The following is a 20,399-nucleotide window of genomic DNA, read 5'->3' as shown; positions in this document are numbered from 1 at the left end:
CGACTTGTCCAAGGCCGACTGGGTAGTCACTGATGAAGGTGGGCGACAAAGTTTTGAAGCCTAGATGTGAGAACACAGAGACAAGTTCACAACCATTTATAAGATACACATGTGACATGCACATTTCCATCACTTGAACATTCACTTTAGTGGCCTTACACTGAAGGCCTTACAGGAAGTAGAGAAACAAAGTTCTGTTGGAATTACTATATGTTATTTCATTTGTTGGGGAACAGAAGGCTTAGTGGAAGGTGGCGTTTTAGGAGAAATATATAACTGACTTTCCGTACCACCAGAAGGTGTTTGGGCAGATTAAAAAGGGAACTAGCGCTTCCTTAGAGGACTCTCCCGTGACATTTTCCACCTGCTTTTCTGCCTCTTGTCCTGTACTTTTGGCATTTCTTCTGCTCTTAAGAGTCAGTGAGTCAACAGTGTGTTTTTAGCATGCCCTGTGTGCACAGAAGTGGACTCCGACTCAGCAAGAATATAAAACTACCATGGGCCAGACCTGTGCCAGCCTTTTCTGCCAGCCAGGGGATCGGGGGCAGGGCAGTGTGGAAGAACAGAGTATAGAGAATAAAATTATATGTAAATGTATATGTGTGTGTGTGTGTGTGCGCGCGTGCGTGTGTGTATAAAATTCATTTTAAGTCTCATAATCACTCAAGGGTATTTTTTTTAACTGGGCAATTTTACCAGTGCCCCCGCTTGTACGTTCTGATAAGTTCCTAAATGGAAGCCTGATAGAAGTTAATCTTTTAATGCCTCATAAGTAAAAAAGCAAATCATAGAAATGATATGGCTCGAAGGGATCCCAGAGATCTAAAGTGTTTCATGGAATATTAATGTCCTTGATTTCTTAATAGGTGTTTTGGATATGGGCCCCATGGTCAAATAAAATTTGGGAATGCTGGGTTCAAGTTAAACAGGTATTTTTCCTGCGGAACTTCACGGAGTCTTTCATATGCTAATGTGCTTTGTGAATCTCCAAGAGGGTGGATAAAGTCTGAAGTGTTTCAAGATTTATTTTACCCCACATTCTCTTTTTGAGAAATGCTGGTCTAGGTGAGCCAGCTAGTGTAGTCTCTACGTGATGATAGCAGCTGACACCTTTCTAAGAGCAAGGAAATCCCAAGGGGAAGGAAGGATATATCGGTTGCCCCTGTTTCATGCCAAGAATTCTCAGTGAGAGGCCTTTCCCTGGAGGCTCAGAGAAGCCTGGAAGGCATCTGTAGGCGAACAGGGCCCACTTCATTGTGACCCACGCTATAGAGAAGCTCTGAACTCAGCACAGAAGGATGACCAGCCCCTTAGAATCAGGAAAATGTATTTATCCCTGACCTAGCCCACTGAGGACACATGAAGTGGGGAGGGGACTGTCTTAGCTGTAGCTCCAAAGCTAGTCTGAGTCCCTTTCCCTAAGCAAACTAGTTGTGTGCGTTTAGGTTGGGAAAAGCACTGGTTCAAGAAGACATTAAACTGATGCACTTTCAGAGGTGTCAGTGTGAAAAGGCGTATCATGAAACTCCAAGAATGGGATAGAGCATGCAGGATTTTAAAAAGTTACTTGACTATGAAACGTTTATGCAGCATTTGGGAGGCACTTGTGTTACAAGGAAAACCCTTTGGGAAACACTGATCTAATCCGACCTTCTCATTTTACCAGTGAGCAACTCTGGGCAGGCATTTCTTACCTGTGGAGCCCTCTCAGGTTCCTTTTCTCCATCACTGTGACACATTTGTTGGAATTAACTTGATCAAAATTGGGGGCAGCTTTGAAGAGATTTCTTTAGTTCATAAGCCCTTTTTGTATGTTTCAAGGGCAAGTTACTCTGTATACCTTGAGTTTCCATTGTCAAAAGCCACAGATTAATTCAACCAAACTTTATATAATATTACCTTTGCCCAAAGATGTTGACGTACAGTGGTGGTCTACAAAGATATAAAATGTAGTTCTTAGTATATAAGACATTGATAATAATGACAAATACTATATAGACGGCAATAATATGAATATCTAACATTTATTGAATGCCCTTCTGTTTGTCGGGCACTGTACTGATATATTTTCATCCTCCCAACAATTTATGAGGTCGGGGTTATAATATTCCCCATTTCACAATGATGATGCTGAGGTGAGGAGAGGGTAAGGAACTATTCCAAGGCCACATACAGCTGGAGGAGAGAAGACATATAGAAAGGTGTAGCAGCACATGAAACACTCCTTATGAGTGGTACAAAGTGCTATGTGAATTCAGAAAACAGAAAAATAATTTTCAAAAGACTTTATCTGCAAAAGTGTCAATTATGTGGTGGTCAGTTACGGTTTGTTTGCCCATCTCTCCTGCCTTTGGGGACCAGCACCCCCTGACTTTGGAGGAACTTTGTCCCTTTCACTGTGGGGTTCCTGCTTTGTGGTTGGTTGTGTTGCCTCAAACTGGACCAGAGTCTTTGGGAATTTGGGGATTAGAACCAAGGGAAGAGACTTTCCTTTTGGCTGATAAAGCTGTAAAATCTTATCTGAGATGTGCCTGACTTGTCCTCAGCCCTGGGGAAGGAGCTGGGCTGTGGTAGGAGAGAATGATGGTGATGTCAAGAGAGAGGCAGGTCCTAGAAGTGCAGAGATGGAGTCCTGGAGACCTTCTGGTTATGTCTGAGGCTTGGAGGCTGCATCCTTTTCTTCTTGTCTGGGACAGAGGACTTACCACCCTCTCCTGGGAATGATACTGTCCTTCCTTGCAAAATGAAATGTGATTAGAAAGTGGTTAAAAAAATCCCCCATCATAGAGATGTGCACAGGTCCTTAGAAGTGTTGACATTCTATTTGGTGCTAAGAGAAGGCTCCCTCAACCATAAAGTCAGGAACTTTACAGGGGAATGGAGAGAGTAGAGGCAAAACAACAACAACAACACACACACACACAACCTTCACTGTTGAAGAGAAAAGCTAGAGTCTCAATAGGATTCAGTTGATGACTTCACACTTTAATGACATTAATAAAAAGGGGAGGGGCCACATAAGAATTTGTACTGAATGTAGGTGCCATCTTGGCCACTTCCTTCAACCTCACAGAAAGCCTCCTTTTTCTCATCTGTAAAATGGGAATGATATGAATGCCATTACTACTTCTTTTAGTTGTTTTGAGCCTCCAAAGAGAAAACAGATGCAAAGCCTTTTGTCAGCTGCAAAACAACATATAAGTGTGAGCTGTTATTCACAGTCATCTTACTATGATCAAACACTTTATAATCCTGCAGCAAATCCAGCTTAGTCCCAGGAAGTGGACAATATTTGGAGGAGGAGAAGAAGCAGGAGATTTCAGTGACTTTAGTGGGTGCAAAAATGCTTTGAGGGTGAAAGGAGATAGAAGCAAAAATGAGAATTGTTTCTTCCCTTTTGGGGCTTTATCCTTTTTGCCTGTAGATTTTCTATGGGGAATTTCTTGATTTGGGATTTTTGGTGGGCTTTATGGAGAGAAGGCAGCACATCTCTGACCACCAGCCCCCTCCCCACCCCACCCCCAGATGCCAGAAAGCTTGTGAAAGGAGCAAGCCCAGTTACTGGTACCCTGTCCTTGTTTAATTTGGGTTTGTTCATTCATTCCTGGTAGGGCCTTACAAAGGGCTTTACCCTCCTCCTAGTGAAAGCGATGAATCCTGGTAAGAGCTCCGCAGTGTGGACACGTACAGTGTGGGACAGCCTGTTTCTAAGCAGGAGCTGGGCCAGGGAGGGTGAAAGGGCAAGAAGAATAAGGAAATACGCGTCCACGCATCTGTGTTGCTGCTGTTGTGACCACCACAACAAACAAGCAAAAAAAAAAAAAAAAGTTTTCTTCCTGAGAAGTGTGCTGCCTTCAGAGAGCCTGGGGAAAAGTGTGGATGGCTGGGTGGATCCTGCTGGATTGAAGGGCCTGACAGTATGTGATTCCCTGCAACAAATGGTAGTGGTGGGGTGTGTGTACACACGCAGACACACTCGCAGCGCCCAGCCTCCAATTTCAGCGCTGGCAGAAGATAACAATTCTCAGCTCGCTCTTCCAGGGTTATTTTTGGCTGGGGCTGTTCTCTGATGGCAAAAGGTTTCAGCCCCCTCCCAACTCCACCCCTGTCCTTGTTCAAAAGAGAAACTGGTGCTTGTAAACCGCTCACTCCCTGGGAGGCCGGGAGGCAGGGCTGCGGGTTGGAGGGGAGAGGGGCCGCGGGTACGGGGAGAGGACCCCCAATCCTGGTCAAGTTCTCACCACCCCTTCCCCGGCTGTTTTCTAGCGGAGGGTGTGCTGGGGGAGACGCGATCACCGGGGAAGGCTCGGGCTAGGCGCGCGAGGAGGCGTCCACGGGATCGGGGTAGTTGGCACTGGGAAGGGGCTTTTGGGACACCCCGAAAGTGAGTCCAGCTGGGAGAAGAAGCTGCGGGCACGTCGGGCGCTCCGGCCGGAGAGGAAGTTGGGCGGGTGCGAACTTTTCTTGGAAGGTAGAGGCCAAACTCTGCGGGGGCAGCTAGGGGCCGCGCGCAGAGGGAGGAGCGGTCGGCGCGGCAGGAGGGCGCGGGGCGCGGGCCGGCCGCAGAGGGGGCCGCGGCGCGAGGCGGAGCCCGGGCGCGCCGCCAAGCTGGTGGGGGCCCCGTCGGGCTGCAGATTCCCTCCGGCTCCCGGAGCCGCGGCAGGACCGGCCAGGAGGCGCCATGGAGGGGAGCCCCATCCCGGTGCTGACGGTGCCGACGGCGCCCTACGAGGACCAGCGGCCGGCCGGCGGCGGGGGGCTGCGACGGCCCACCGGGCTCTTCGAGGGTCAGCGCAACTACCTGCCCAACTTCATCCAGAGCGTGCTGTCGTCCATCGACCTGCGCGACCGCCAGGGCTGCACCATGGTGGTGGGCAGCGACGGCAGGTACTTCAGCAGGACGGCCACGGAGATCGTGGTGCAGATGGCCGCGGCCAACGGGGTGAGTGACATGCCGCCCCTCGCGTCCGCAGTCCCCCTCCTCACCCTGCCTTCTCCGCCGGCCCGCCCCAGGCCCAGCCGAGACCCCCACCCTGCTCCCGGGCTCGGCCGCTCCCCCAGGTCCCCTCCGCCCGCGTCCCGCCACCGCAGCTCCCCGCAGCCTCCCCGGCGCACCCGGGACGCCCGGGCTGTGTCGCGCCCGCCGCTCCGAAAGGCCTTAAGGGTTGCTCGCCCTTCTTTGAGCCCAGCCGGGCATCCCGACCGACCTGCCACATCGCCCTGAACTCTCTCTGGACTCTGACCATGTCCTGCACCTGCTCGCTGTTCTCGACTTTCTCTTCCCCAACCCTTTAAAAATATTTGCTCTGACCGTTTTCACTACCCTCCCGCTACCAATATATTGATAGTTGTCCCCCTCCCCACCCCACTTCTGTATCCCATTTGCAGTCTTCTTCTACTCCACATCTTGGCTCTGCCAAATTTAACAGTAGTGTTGGCTCCGAAGACACACACACACACACACACCAGTGTTGGTTACTGACATATTTAGCAAGCGTGGACCCTGAAGGTTTTTAATATCATTGGTTCATGGAGTTATATTTCATAATTGATTTGATTAGGGAAAGGATGGGCCGGGAATCAGTGTGAACCTATACAGACTGGGCTCTCGGTTCCGGGGAGACAAATCTCTAAATGGTCAGAAATGAGATTTGCAATGCTTTTCTTGAAGCAATTCCCAACTTCTCTCCAAGATGCCCTTTGGCAGTTGACAACATTTCATGCCTCTTCTCCCCTGCAGTTTTCATCCTCCTTTCCCGCACCACTTAAGTAGTCTTCTTTTGCAATGTGAATTCTCAGACCTTGAGTTTTTCTCTTTCTCCTTCCTTTCTCCCTATCCTACAACTAGACGCACCTTTTGACATATCCCCATACCCTGATTTTCTCCTTTCCAAAGCCAGCAGCGTCTCAAGAGGGATACTGACTTCAAGGGTCCCTGAATTCTCTGTGGGAAACATTGTCTAAAAGAGGAACTTAAGCCTTGTTAATGCAGTCAGATCCACACACATAGAACTTCCCTTTAAGTGAAACCTCTGCAGATGTATAAGTGAGTGTGAACATTTAAAAAAGAGAAACTAAACAATGATCTGGCTTTTGAATTCCCTCCTTCCCTCCTTTCCAACCCTATCCTTTTTAATTTTCTCATTTCTTGCTTAAAAAGACAACTTTGGGGTTGTCCATGCTTCACATTTGTCTACTCTAACTCCCCCTTCTCAGTGTTTCTGGAACAGGGAAAGAGGATATTTTTTTTTACTAACCAAAAAGCAGTTGGGTGAAACAGGGCCTGGCTGGGGTGAGGGTGAGCTGGGTGGTGGGACTGTGATCTCCAGCCCCAGCAGATGCTGCTGCTGGAGGTATAAGACTTGTATTTCTCTCTGGCTCCTCACTTGGGATTGATGAAAGTTGGCCTGAATCAGGGATTTGGAGAGAGGTTAACAAATGGTCTTTTACTCTTGTCTGACAAAGCCGTTCCCACGGAATGATGGAGAATAATGAGCCTTGGGAGAGCTGTGGCAGCTTTCATACTCCTTCCTGGGCCAGGTTTTCCAAGGAGTGAGAAAAACATGGCCTGTCCAATATTTATTGCGGGTCAGGAAAGTTTTGGAGTTACAGTTGTTGATTTGCATGGACGCGTTATTATTATGCTTTATTATTTCTTGGCACATTTTACCCTAAGGACTCTTCAATCTCTTAACTTCAGTGGGTCTTCTCTGTAAACACATTTCATTGACTTTAAGAGTAGAGTTTATTTTAGGAGATAGTTAGCATACGTTAATATATACCTAAAATAGAGTCAAATTTAATCTACCAGTTGTTATGAAGGACAGAAAGACAAAGTAAAGTCCACACAGAAGCACCGTCTTTTATTTTTATATATTTATTATTATTATTATTTTCTACACGCGGGCCTCTCACTGATGTGGCCTCTCCCGCTGCGGAGCACAGGCTCCGGACGCGCAGGCTGACGGGCCCAGCCGCTCCGCGGCGTGTGGGATCCTTCCGGACCGGGGCACGAACCCGTGTCCCCTGCATCGGCAGGCAGACTCTCAAACACTGCACCACCAGGGAAGCCCGCACTGTCTTTTAAATAATCTGAAAGTATTAATTCTAAGATGGACGGGCATGGGGGAAAGGGATGGTTGACTCTTGTAACGATTTCAAACAGCTAGTTTTCACCAGTCTTTTCCTCATTTTGTTCAGCTTCGTGGGAGCTTTTGCTAAAGCAAAGTGAATAATCAGAAGGCTGACTTCAGGAGAGAAGCGGTTTAAAAGGGACCACAGTAAGCAAAATTGGTCTTGCATGATTGCAAATTGATGGAGATGCACTTGCCTCCTGACTTGGCCTGCTGATTATACTCAGGAATGGGGAACTTCAATTCCAAATGCTTTGGCCTTTTTTTGATTTCCCATTGGATATTCATAGTAAAAAAAAAAAAAAAAAGAAAATAGTAGAAGATAGAATTTATTCTCTTTGAACTGACTTGAATATGACCAGGTGGGCTGCATTCTCTCTCTCTGAAAAACCTTGGTTTTGATTGAAAAAGTTAATTTTACAAAGCAGTTTTTCTATAAAAAATGGTTGTTGCTCTTCGCTTATGAAATTGCTGGAGGAAAACAGAAGTTTGGAATTTCTAAAACAATAAACTACACTATTAATATTTTAATATCTCATAAAGTTTGAAATAGATTCCTACACAAATACCTGTACAATTGGAGATTTTAAAAAACTTTCTCATAAAGTTATGAAACTTTCAAGCTTTCAGAAAAGTGTAGAGAATAGATTAACGACATCCATATGCCCTTGTCCTAGATTGTTGACATTTTTCTATGTTTGATTCATCTTTTCGAGGGGCTAAAGTATATTAAAATATATTAAAGAACATGACATTTTACCCTAAGTTCTTCAGTATGGATCTCTAAAAAAGAAGAACATTTTCCTTGATAGTGACAGTATCATTAACATCCCAAACAAAATAAAAAATTATTTCTTTACATTATTTATGACCCAGTCCACATTCAGATTTCCTCAATTATTCCGAAATGTCTTTTATACCTAATTTGTTCAGGCTTGTTTCTTCTAATCAAGGAACACACATTACATTTGTCTTAAGTCTCTTTTAACCTAGAAAGTACCTCCCTTTTTATTTTTATTTTGTTAACGAAATTGACTTGTTGCCGAGACTAGGTCGGTTGGTTTTTCTATAGAATGTCTCCTCCACCTCCTTTCTGGAATTTTCTGATTACTTCTTTATGGTGTCATTTAACTTTTCACTCTATTCCCTGTGTGTGTGTGTGAACTAGAAATCAGTCTAAAGGCTTAATTAGAGTCAAGTTCGGTATTTTTTTATAAGATTATTTCATAGGTGATGGTGTGTATTCAGTTGCATAATACAAGGAAACATAGTCTCTGATTGTTCCATCATCCGTGATGCTGGGATAATTATAGCGCTATGGTGGTATGGTCCATTATTTTCCCCTTTGGGACTAGCAGTAGGCTGTGGGGTGTACTTTGTACCATGTGAATATTCAGTTCCTTATCAATTTTTACCCAATTGTTTTAGCATCCATTAATGATACTGGCTTGAGTTGATTATTTCATTAGGGGTTTCAAAATGATGATTTTCAAATTCTCTAATTCCATCTACATGTTTTAGTTGGCATTTTTCTATAAACTGGGTATTTTCCTCACTACTAGGCTATTTGATTATTCTGTAATATAGGTCCTTCTGGAAAGGCAGAATATGTGTTTATTTCTCTCTCTTTTTTAATTACCAATTTTCAGAGTAAGAATTTGGTGAAATAGCCACCTCCATTGATGACACATGAATTTTGTTTTGTTTTGCTTTCACTTTTTCGAATATCACTATGGACTCCTGGATTTTTATATAATCAATTTAATAGATTATTGAAGAATGAAAAGAAACTACCTTTTTTTTTTTTTAGTAGTTTCTATGGGGCTATGTGGATTTATCTAAGAAATCCCAGAAGTATTTTAATCCCCTTTTGAAGTTACAAACTATGTCATGCTATATAGAGCAACAAACAAACAAACAACAAAAAACTAAGTATATGAAGTAAATAGTGTCATTTAAATGAATTGAGATCAGACTTAGTTTGAAACTAATTGATTTTTTTATCCTATTTCTATTTCCATCTGCTTTAGATCCTCCTCAGGGATTTAGATCCTCTGTGTATCAATTTATTCTAATGTCTTAAAGAACTGAAAAGCCAAATGCATCATAATGGCTACAGGAATGCCTTTGCCCTTCTCTGGGTAGATCCATTTGCAGCTAAGGGCATCTGTCTTTCTTCCTCCTCTTTGTAAAAATCTTCTTTTTTAGTCCTAAACTACCTTTAATATTGGACAGGTGACAGAACTGTATCTGCCTGAAGATGTTTCTGACTTTTTCTAAAGTCTTCTTTTTCTGAGATGACATTGTATATTGGCACTGTCTAACAGAACTTATTGTGATGATGGGAATGTTCTGTAATCTCTACTGTCCTAGCCAACTAGGACACTTGACTGTTGAATACTTGAAATGTAGCTGATGCTGCTGAAGAACTGAATTTTACATTTTATTTAATTTTAATTAATTAAGATTGAAACTTAGATAGCCACAAGTGCTTAGTAGGTACCCTACTGGACAGCACAGTTCTATAATTTAACATTTAAAATGTGTGTGTGTGTGTGTGTGTGTGTGTGTGTGTGTGTGTGTTTAATGGAGCCAGACTGTTACAATCAAAAGCAACTATGGGTTAAATAAAGGGAGGTCGACAAATACTACAAGTACATAATTGGCAAACCCAAACCAGATTTCTTCATACAATAACCACACTCTCTTTTGACTTTAGCCCAGGAGGCAATGAGGTATGGTAGAAACAGCACTGTGTCAGCAGCTGGAGGGCTTGCCTTATTTTCCTAGCTCTGACATACCAGTTGCAGTGCAAATGCTTTAGCCTCTTGACATACCAAGAAACCACTTGTTTTCTCATCTATAAATTGGGTATGATAGCATCTCTGAATTATCCTGAGAATCAAATGAAGCACTGCATATGAAAGCATTTGGTAACATCCTCAGCACTAAGAACTGCAGGGGAGTATTACTATGGTCAACTGAATACATCTCAGATAATAATGATTTGACTGCATGTATGGACTAACCTAGAGCTCTGTAACAAGTTTTAGCCAAGAGAAAATCCATTTGCCAGTTAGCCATGCACTGTACTGGCCATATGATGATCAGCATTGATGATAATAATGTTGGCCTACAGTGCAGCTTACCGGATTCAAGAGCTCCTCAATGGCTTGTGAAATCTTTTAGAGGTAGCAAATGAAGTGAAATGATATGAGGAATGCTAGATCAGTGAGGGGCTTGGGCGTGCCCTCTGGATAGATGCTGGCACAGGTTGTATTTGATTCCAGCAGGTCATAAAGACGTGTCTGTTTCCAAAGAATGAGAATACACTTGCCTTGGCATTTATGGGAACTATCTGGGCAACAAATTTTGGTTTGGTCCCAAAGACAAGGAACATATATTTGGAAGAGAAGCAGAGTGGGATATGGTGGTGGGTGGCCAGTAGTGATGAAAGAAGAAGGAAGCAAGAGAGGGAAACGTACTTAACACTAAGGCTTCTTTCCTGGAATGGATCTGGAAATCTGGGCATGGCTAGCTCCAGGTCCTATCTCTAGAAGGCAAAAGAAGTGGGTGGTGATTGCTCTGTATTTTCTATGGGTGTTCACAACAGAATAGGTGAATGGAATGGGCTACTATGGCCCAGATGTTAGGAAGGGCTGGTTTGTAATATATTAGGAAACCCTAAAGAGCCTCCCATAACTTTATCTTGCTTCCCTTCCCAAATCCTCATCCCCTGAATTGTGGAGATGGAAAATCTATTATCTGAGCAAATAGCAAATTTTAGGGAGCCCTTGGTTCCACCCTTCTCCTTGTTTGGGTCTGTTCATTCTTGACTCTTTTAGCCTCAAGTCCTCATTCACTTTTTTATGAGGAAGTAAAAGGAGTGGGAGAGGTTTTGAGAACAGCTGGGCCCTCCCAGTTGCTGGGGTGGGTTATTTTAAGCTTTGTTTAATGTGTCCAGAGACCCAGATGGCATTTTTAACTAAGCTGCTTTATTAAATCTTGTGATAAAGTATAATGATGTTTATTGAAAAGACAGATACCCATCAGCAACATTATGTCTGAAACTTGCCCTAAGAATTTTTTATAAAACACCTGTTCCCTTTGTGAACTCTGGAAGTTTGCTAGTTTCTGTACAGCCTTGAGGAATAGAAGTTGGAACCTATTTGGGGGGAATCTCAGGAGAGGTATTGGCTTTACCAACCTTACCGTTCATCTTTTGGGCTCTGGCCACTCTTCTGTTAGACAACAGTGACATGAATGGACACTGTAATAGGATTATTTGGGAATAATAGGCAGCAGGAAAAAAAAAAAAGGTCTGAATTTCCCAGGGATTTTTAAATTGAAGGTAAAAAGCTAGGGCTGCAATGTCCTTTGTTAGCCTACAGCCTTGACAGCTAATTGCAAACACTCAAGATTTGGCCAGTATGCCTTTACTGTTTATACTTGCATAGCCAAAGGGAAAGTTTTCGGTTCTTTCATCTGACTTGACTCGAATTACTTATGAATAAGAGGATATCTGGGATATACACAAGACTTGTTAAAATCCACATTTTCTGAGTCTTTCAATATCTTTCATCTCCTGCATTGTTAGTGACGTCAAATTTTGGAGTAATGCCTGTATTTGTTTGAAGAAAAAAAATTTTTAGGAACACTGAATCCCCAAAGAAATTCTTTTTCTTGGCATAAAGTCACAGACAATTTTCTTTCCCTTTCCAAGTCTCTACTAATAGATGCTTTGTACAAATAGAATACTTACTGCCTTTCTATTGTTTTCCTCTAATAAGAGTCTGGTTTGGTAGCTAGGGATATGTAGTTTTATATTTAGACATTTATAATAAAAAATAGAAAAGAATTTGAAATCATAGGACCAGAGTTTATCCTGCTTGACAAAAGACCTCACAGAATACTAGGAGGAGAGTTTTACAGCAGATGGTTAATATCTACAATATATGAAAAGCTTTCCCAAATCAATAAGAAAATTCAAACAGTTTAAAAGAAATATTGTCAACAGCAACCACAAATGCATGAAAAGGTGATCAGCCTCATTAGTAACCAAAGAAATACAAATAAAAACAATCCATTAATTTGAAAAAAACAGAAAATACTCAGAGCTGGCATAGGTGTTGGAAAATTGTCATGTTTGTACACTGTTGGTGGAAGTTAAATTGATACAACTTTTTGATCAGGCAATTTGGCAGTATGTATCTAAATTAATAGAGTACTTGTCCAATAATCTAAGAATCCTTTACTCTAAGAATATATCCTGTAAATTTTCTAATACAAATGTGGAAACATTTATGTACAAGAATACTCACTGCAGCATTTTGCTAAAGAAAAACCTGGAGGGACTTCCCTGGTGGTCCAGTGGTTAAGACTTCACGCTTCCAATGCAGGGGGTGTGGGTTCAATCCCTGGTCTGGGGAACTAAGATCCCACATGCTGCTCAGCTCGGGCCACCCCCCCCCAAAAAAAAAAAAAAAACTTAAAAAAACAAAACAGCTTTATTAAAAAAAAAACTTGGAAACAATTTATATGTTCAGCAGTAGAGAACAGGTACATAATTTATGACACAAGCACACTAGGAATGCATTAATATCCATAAATGAAGGAGGTGGATCTATATGTGACATGAGAAAGATGTGGATGATAGTTTGTTAAAGTGAAACAAAGCAATTAGTAGAGGGTCATGTGTAGCATGATCCCACTTTTGTGTATATAATTAGGCATAGAAAATAGGGTTGGAGGAACATAGTCCAGACAGTTAGCAGTGAATATATCTGGGGTATGTGGGTGTGTTTGGTGGGGGAGGGGAATCCTTTCCCTTTCTACTCATATACTTCTCTTTATTAAGTAATTACACATGTATATATGCCTTGCTTTCATAATTAAACACATCACTAGAGAGTAGTTAAGAAAAAAAGGAGAAGCTCTGAATTTGAATCATTATACTATCATTTGCAACGTGTATGACTGTGGGGAAGTCACCTGTTTTCTGGGGTTTGTTTCCTCGTTTATAAAAATGGGCACTGTCGTAATACTTGCCTCCCACATCTTCCAGGGGTTTGGGGAGGATTGAATGAGGTAATGGATTATTGTCAATTATTTTATTGATTCATATAGCACCACTATTACCAAACTATTTTTCTCTGATTAAAATAAAAGGACATGTGCATATATGCTTTTTATTCTCAGTAGCCTTACTGATCGAAGGCGCCCCGTCCATGAGGTGATCACAGTTGCTTAGTAAGACTTTCGGCATTTCTGCAGGCTGCTGGCTAGGCTTGGGTGGTGACTGCCGAAGTCATGATACTCTCCCCTCTCCCAGCATGAACGCTCACACACACACACACACACACACACTCACTCATGCACACACAAACACACATGTGTGCACACCCTGTCACGGTACTTGAGGTGGCAGCAGCTGCTCTGGCATAGACTTTAGCTCAACGTAAAGGACTTCTTTTTGCATGGTCTGTGCAATATTTCCTATTATGGATCAGCTGAGTCAAAGCCATGCTTTTCAATCTTAAACCTTTCTGAGGCTCAGGCTATGTTAGGAGCAGACCCACCCTTCTATACCTGCTCCACTGCCCCCAACTGAGGCCAGATCTTAGTCTGCTCATTTCATGCGGATTTTCAAGCCTAATGGACTGGGCCATGTGAGGGATTACTGAGAGGAACAGACGAAGCAGAGGCTAAGAGACTCCACGCTCATCTGCTGAGTAGTCTGAAAATGCACAGCTGCAAGCTCTAGCAATGCTTTAAAGCATTTTGTCAGGATGTTTGTCAGGGTGCCTGTTCCTACAGCCCTGCTGAATGTTTGGTTAGGATGGCATAATCTTTTTTTGGACAGGATCTCCAAATGTAAAGTGACAGATGCTAACGTGGAATATAATACAGAAGACCTAGCTTTGCTGTCATAAATAACAGTAAATTGTTTAATCGTGCTGAGTTGTAAATCTGTGATTGCCAGAGGTCTTTAGTTCACTGGAACATAGTATAAGGGTTGGTGGCATTTAGCAAATGGACAGTAATTATTTCCCAACCAGACAGATATTGGTCTGATGGAATTTATTTGAAGATCGGCATATATGTATTTTAATTGACTGTGACAACTACTCAGGGAAAAACACATAGCTATAAAGAGAGACTGAGATTTTTCCGGGAAAAAATACACACACACATATATAGAGGAATATGTATATGAAATCTCTATATATGTATTCTATCTATAAAAGAGCCAAAGATAGTCAGTTTTTTTCTTTTGGGATTTTATATGTGTGTGTGTGTGTGTTGTGTGTGTGTGTGTTATACTGTCTACTTATAAAGGTTCCAGATGGAAAGTGTTCTTAAGCATTTAGATAGTTTATCAAATAGCATATGTGTGTGCACATGGTGCCCAGGACACCCCTCGCCGAAGATACATCTTCCTTCCCTGGATATATTCAAAAGAGAGTAGAGCAGAGTCCCAGGTGACAGAAGTATCTGAGACAGCATAGAGTTGAAGGAGGTGACTAAATGTTCCAAATGACCTATGTTTCTATGATAATAAATAGAACTTGTGCTGGAGTTGGATGGACCAATAGTAAGAAATATAAGTAGTATAAATCCTGCATTCCAGGCAGGATCTTGTACGGACAGCTCTCTGCTGTGAGCTCAGTAACGTGGGTAAGTTAGCAGTTCTGGCAGGGACATACCAGTGGACGGTGCAAGTCAGAGGCATAAATGGGGCAATGAAAAGAGGAAGATCCGGGCCAAGACGAGGATACAGACATGAGGTCCTGTCACTAATCACCATGGACTTCAGCAGTTTCTTAATGAGCAGTTCTGGTGGTTAAAGAAGAAGAAGACATTGCACTTACGTAGGTGTGTTACAACTAATTTTCTGTTTAATTGGTGGCAAGCTACTTTGAGTTAAATTTTATTCCATAGGATGGGTTTAGTCCTCAAACATTTTTAGTTTCGCATATAAAAACTTAGGTAAAAGAACACTTTTATATTGGTCAGTAAACCATGGTACATTTAAATAATGGAAGACTATACAGCCACTAAAATCATGTTGTGAAAAAATAGTCAGTGACAGAGGAGATAGACTCCACGGAAGGGGTAGATATGTTAAGTGAAAGATGTAGACTACACGACAATCCCTTTTTGTAAAAATATAAATATGTAAATGAGAGAGAGAGAGATATCCAAGACACATAGACAAAGGTTAGACACTGAAATGTTTACTGTGGTCACTTTTAGGGTTTACAGATGAGTTTTACTTTCTTCTTGCTTATGAGTACTTTCTAAATGTCATACATATACTATATATACATATATTTATCATATATATAAAAGTCATATATATATTTGTAATTAGAAAACCATTGCAGGTTGGTGAAACAACAACTGCATTCAATTACTATGAATTAGAAATTCATAATTAAGAATCAAGAAATGACACCAGCAAGGAAGGCAAGGGAAATATATCAAAGATTTATTGGTGTCAGATGCTGAGCTGGAGCTTGGCTGTGTTACTTTTCTTTCACCCTCTATCTTTCAGGTAATAAAACTGAAATACAGAGGGTCAGGATCTTGTCCAAAGTCATATAGCCGGCAGGTGGCAAGTCCATTTTTGCATCATTTCCCGTTGAATGCCAAAATCCTCAGCTTATCTCAGGGCACTCAGCCCTGCTTTCTTGACCCAGATGGAGCCAATAGTTCTTATCCTGGTACCTGGTTGGGTTGATCACCTCATAAAATGGCAGCAGATAGAGCCCTTTCTTCTTTCAGTGAGCCGAGTTCTATATCTTAAGGTAAAGGTTTCAGTATCTTCCAAGCACTGAATTACCAGTAGGAACATAAGTTCCAATTTCATTGCCCCCATTTTGCACCCAAGGAAAGCTAGAGGGCCTGATCTTCTCAGTGAGACCTTGAGAATCGGTGGGCTGATTGAGGAATAGAACTTGGGCCAAACTTCCAGATGCCTGTGACTTTTCTGCACCTGTCCAGATGTTGGGAATCAAATGTGATACCCACATTGGCTTGGTTTGGTTCTAATGAACTCTCGTCTCACCCTCCAGCCCCTGGGTATGTGTGTCAAGGCTTCCAGGGGAACACGCATCTGAGGATGAGCTCGGTTGCTCCCATCTGGTCTCCGTGCAACAAAGCGTATAACTGCACAATTATCCATGTGCAAATGGAGAAGTCCCTTGATGTTTGGATAACTACATCCATGTCTTGAGTTGTTATTTCTCAAAATTCCGCTTAGCCATCTCCTGCTTACTCACGTGCAGCAGTGATCAGGGGCTGGTACTCCTCTCTGACAGCAGGGACGAGAGACTGAAGCCTGGCCATCCACAGCAGCGTGGCTCTGGGTTTCCTTCATGGCTTTTGTTTTTTGTTTAACCAAGGAGATGAGAAACAGGCATCTTGTGTTTATGGCTTTCCATGCCACTTTGTAGGTGGGACATGGTGGTGGCTGTGTGTGGTCCTGTACAGCACTCTTGTCTGTGAAGCATCAAGGAAGTTTCTGTTTAGTGCCCTTTTTACTCTCTCTGATTCACTTTGGGAATGACAGGGATGTGACACAGTGACCAGAGGTTATTGAAGAATGTCATGCTTACTTTTTCTTTTCTCTCTGTGGGACTCTTTTTTTATGACTTACTTAAAGTTAAAAGGAAACCAGAAAGTGGAAATCTTATTTTAGTGATTTCGCACATGAAAACAATCCTGCTTTCTTTAGTGTTATGTTACTGGGGAAAATCATTTGGTATCAAAATTCCACGTCTACCCTGAGGGTTTAAGTTGTATATTGCTGCTCTCTGGACTTTAATCTGAGGTAATTAGAAACTGAACTCATACTAAATCTAAGTTAGAAGAGTAGTTGTTAGTGTTCTGAAAAGAGGGAGCCATCAGAAATAAAATCATTAAAAAAAATTCATCGTATATGGCACGTGGTGTAAAGTATGGATGTGCTTGGAGAAGCTTCACGAAATAAATTTTCTGTATTTCAGGACATTGGTCTGTGGTATGTGGAAGGGCATATCGATTCCTGAGGCACTTGCTGTGCCCACTCATGGGTGGAGTAAATGGTGATGCAATCTAGGTGAGGCGTAAGAGTTGGTGGAAGATGCTGGCATCTAGTTAGAAGAATAAACTCAGAGAGATTATAAGTAACTGCACTGAGGGAAATGATTGATGGTAATTGCACATGGCTACCTGCTACATCCTCCCTTTCCCTAGCATTTAGCAGTCATGACTGGATAAGAACAAGTTAATGCTGGGTCTGTGTATCTGGGTGTCTGGGGAAGTGTGCCTCACGTATGTGTCTGCAGGTGCTGGTGTGACAGTGTTCTCATGGCTACCTGTGGATCCTGATATCTGTCTGTATCTGTGTGCCTTCTGTGTGTGTGTGTGTAAGCAACACTGGACTGGGGTCTACTTTGCCCCCCTTTCCTAGTGGGAACTGAAGGACATGTTTCTCAGTAGCAGTAAAGCCCACCCAGGTTGGTGCACCATCTGCAGGGCTGGGTGGGGTTTCCTTTCCTCCAGTCAAAGACAGACTGTGGTATGGGCATGACAGTTCCTCCAGTGCCCCTTTGGGAGGGTCAGCGAGGGAGCAGCAGAGTGCCATGGCTCAGACCTCCCCAGCCTGTGGTCTGGGTTTCACTCAGGAAGAGAAGTCAGATGTTGCCTGCTTCAATGCTGTAAACCAAACCAAAGCCAATGATGTAAGTAGACCATCTTTTTCTTGCAAGGTAGCAGTCTGCAACATTGGCAGAGAATAGTACTTCTAAGACTTTTTCAGAAAGGGAAATGGTAGTTTAAGGGTTAATTTAAGGTCTAAAATTGAATTTTAAATGTTGGGGGAGGGGAGGGGGCTTGGGGAAGGCAATAGCATGATTTGGGTCATGTTGAGCTTCATGAAGAGTTTATATAATCTCATCTTACATGAATTTTCATGACCCTGAACCCTCTCAACTTTGCAGATGAAGACAAGGTGCCTCAGACAAGTGACGCAATTTGCCTTAGGTCAGGGGTGGAGCAAAGACTCATATCTAGATCTTTTAACTTTAAGTTGCTGTTGCTTTTTCTTTATACAACAGGGCTTCCAAAGGTTATGTTTCTTTGATCAATTACTAGATCTTGAAAGTCATAGCTCTTCTGATGATATTTGCCTTGGGCTAATTAGGAGAGGGAGAATTGACAGAAGAGGAGAAAACAGACACACAGAGAGGGTAATGTGAACACAGAGGTGGAGTTTGGGCTGAGGGCTGGTCTCTGCTGGGGGCACATAGGGCCCTCAGCGGTGGCCACAGCCAGGTCAGCCTTGATGAGTGGAGGTCCATGTGCTGAGCCCACACTTGATCTACCTCCCTGCAGCCGTCGGCCACCCTGTTCACGAGCCCATTGGGCAATGACAGGAGTGGCTGGGGAAAGAGGCAGACTGGTTTGACAGAGCTGGTCCTTCTAGCCACTTGATTATTTAAATCCTCCTTTGCTGAGGTCACTTTTTGGTGAGCATTCCCACGGGGCACAAATATCGTCACGATTTTCCATGTCTTATCTTAGAAGCTTCATCACCCGCTCTCCTGCATCCCCTGCAGCAGTTGTCTCCTCTCAGAAGTCCCTCAACTAGAGTTATATACAGTGTCCAGCATTACCTCATTTTTTTTGGTATTGGTGGGTTAATGAGCAGATCCACAGAGCAAAAATTTCCAGATAACTAGAATTTAATCTCCTATTAATCATCCACTGACAACTAAAATGTTTCAGGTTGAAATTTTATTCAAGTGTATTTTCCCACTTTAATGTTAAACAGAGAAGATATTACCTTTTAAAAAAATTCAAATTTAATAAGATAAACTGTATCTATAATCTCTCCTATTTAACAAATAAACCGTACATATTTATTTCTGTATTTTTCTAAGTGCTAGCCCCAAAGTGTACGTAATTGTACATTGTTGTAATAGCTTAAAAGTTATTTAGATATCTGCATTTTGACTTAGCATTAAAGCATTGTCTATGTTCCTTCTGTACTACTTAAGAAAGTGTAAGTTGTTATAGCAAATAAACTTGAATATTTAAATGTTTTAACAAAACTTAAATGTTTTGTTATAGCAAAAAAACTTGATGTTTTTTTAACATCTTTATTGGAGTATAATTACTTTACAATGGTGTATTAGTTTCTGCTTTATATGAAAGTGAAACAGCTATACGCGTACATATATCCCCATATCTCCTCCCTCCCTCCCATCCTCCTTATCCCACCCCTCTAGGTGGTCTCAGAGTCCTGAGCTGATCACCCTGTGCTATGCGGCTGCTTCCAACTAGCTATTTATTTTACGTTTGGTAGTGTATATATGTCCATGCCACTCTCTAACTTCATCCCAATTTACATTCCCCCTCCCCACATCCTCAAGTCCATTCTCTACGTCTTCTTCTTTATTCCTGTCCTGCCCCTAGTTTCTTCAGAACCATTTTCTTTTTCAGATCCCATATATATGTGTTAGCATACAGTATTTGTTTTTCTCTTTCTGACTTATTTCACTCTGTATGACAGACTCTAGGTCCATCCAGCTCACTACAAATAACTCAATTTTGTTTCTTTTTATGGCTGAGTAATATTCCATTGTATATATGTGTCACATCTTCTTTATCCATTCATCTGTCGATGGACACTTAGGTTGCTTCCATGTCCTGGCTATCGTAAGTAGGGCTGCAATGAACATTGTGGTACATGACTCTTTTTGAATTATGGCTTTCTCAGGGTATACGCCCAGTAGTGGGATTGCTGGGTCATATGGTAGTTCTAGTTTTAGTTTCTTAAGGAACCTCCATACTGTTCTCCACAGTGGCTGTATCAATTTACATTCCCACCAACAGTGCAAGAGGGTTCCCTTTTCTCCACACCCTCTCCAGCATTTATTGTTTGTAGATTTTTTTGATGATGGCCATTCTGACAGTGTGAGGTGGTACCTCATTGTACCTTTGATTTGCATTTCTCTAATGATTAGTGATGTTGAGCATTCTTTCATGTGTTTGTTGGCAATCTGTATATCTTCTTTGGAGAAATGTCTATTTAGGTCTTCTGCCCATTTCTGGATTGGGTTGTCTGTTTTTTTGATATTGAGCTGCATGAGCTGCTTGTATATTTTGGAGATTAATCCTTTGACAGTTACTTCATTTGCAAATAGTTTCTCCCATTCTGAGGATTGTCTTTTCGTCTTGTTTATGGTTTCCTTTGCTATGCGAAAGCTTTTCAGTTTC

General features: G+C 42.3%; 1 protein-coding gene across 1 annotated transcript in view; it reads left to right on the top strand.

The window, feature by feature from the left end:
• Positions 1–4,618: 4,618 nt before the first annotated feature.
• The window catches only part of PGM5 (phosphoglucomutase 5), a 198,962-nt gene continuing 183,181 nt past the window's right edge, over positions 4,619–20,399 (top strand). Inside the window, exon 1 of the mRNA XM_032635313.1 lies at positions 4,619–4,942. Within this exon, the coding sequence (XP_032491204.1) occupies positions 4,682–4,942 (261 nt within the window). The 5' untranslated portion in view covers positions 4,619–4,681. The remainder of the gene's footprint in view (positions 4,943–20,399) is intronic.

Source organism: Phocoena sinus, chromosome 6 (assembly GCF_008692025.1).
Source record: "Phocoena sinus isolate mPhoSin1 chromosome 6, mPhoSin1.pri, whole genome shotgun sequence".
NCBI lineage: Eukaryota > Metazoa > Chordata > Mammalia > Artiodactyla > Phocoenidae > Phocoena > Phocoena sinus.
This window is presented reverse-complemented; position numbering and strand designations above follow the sequence as displayed.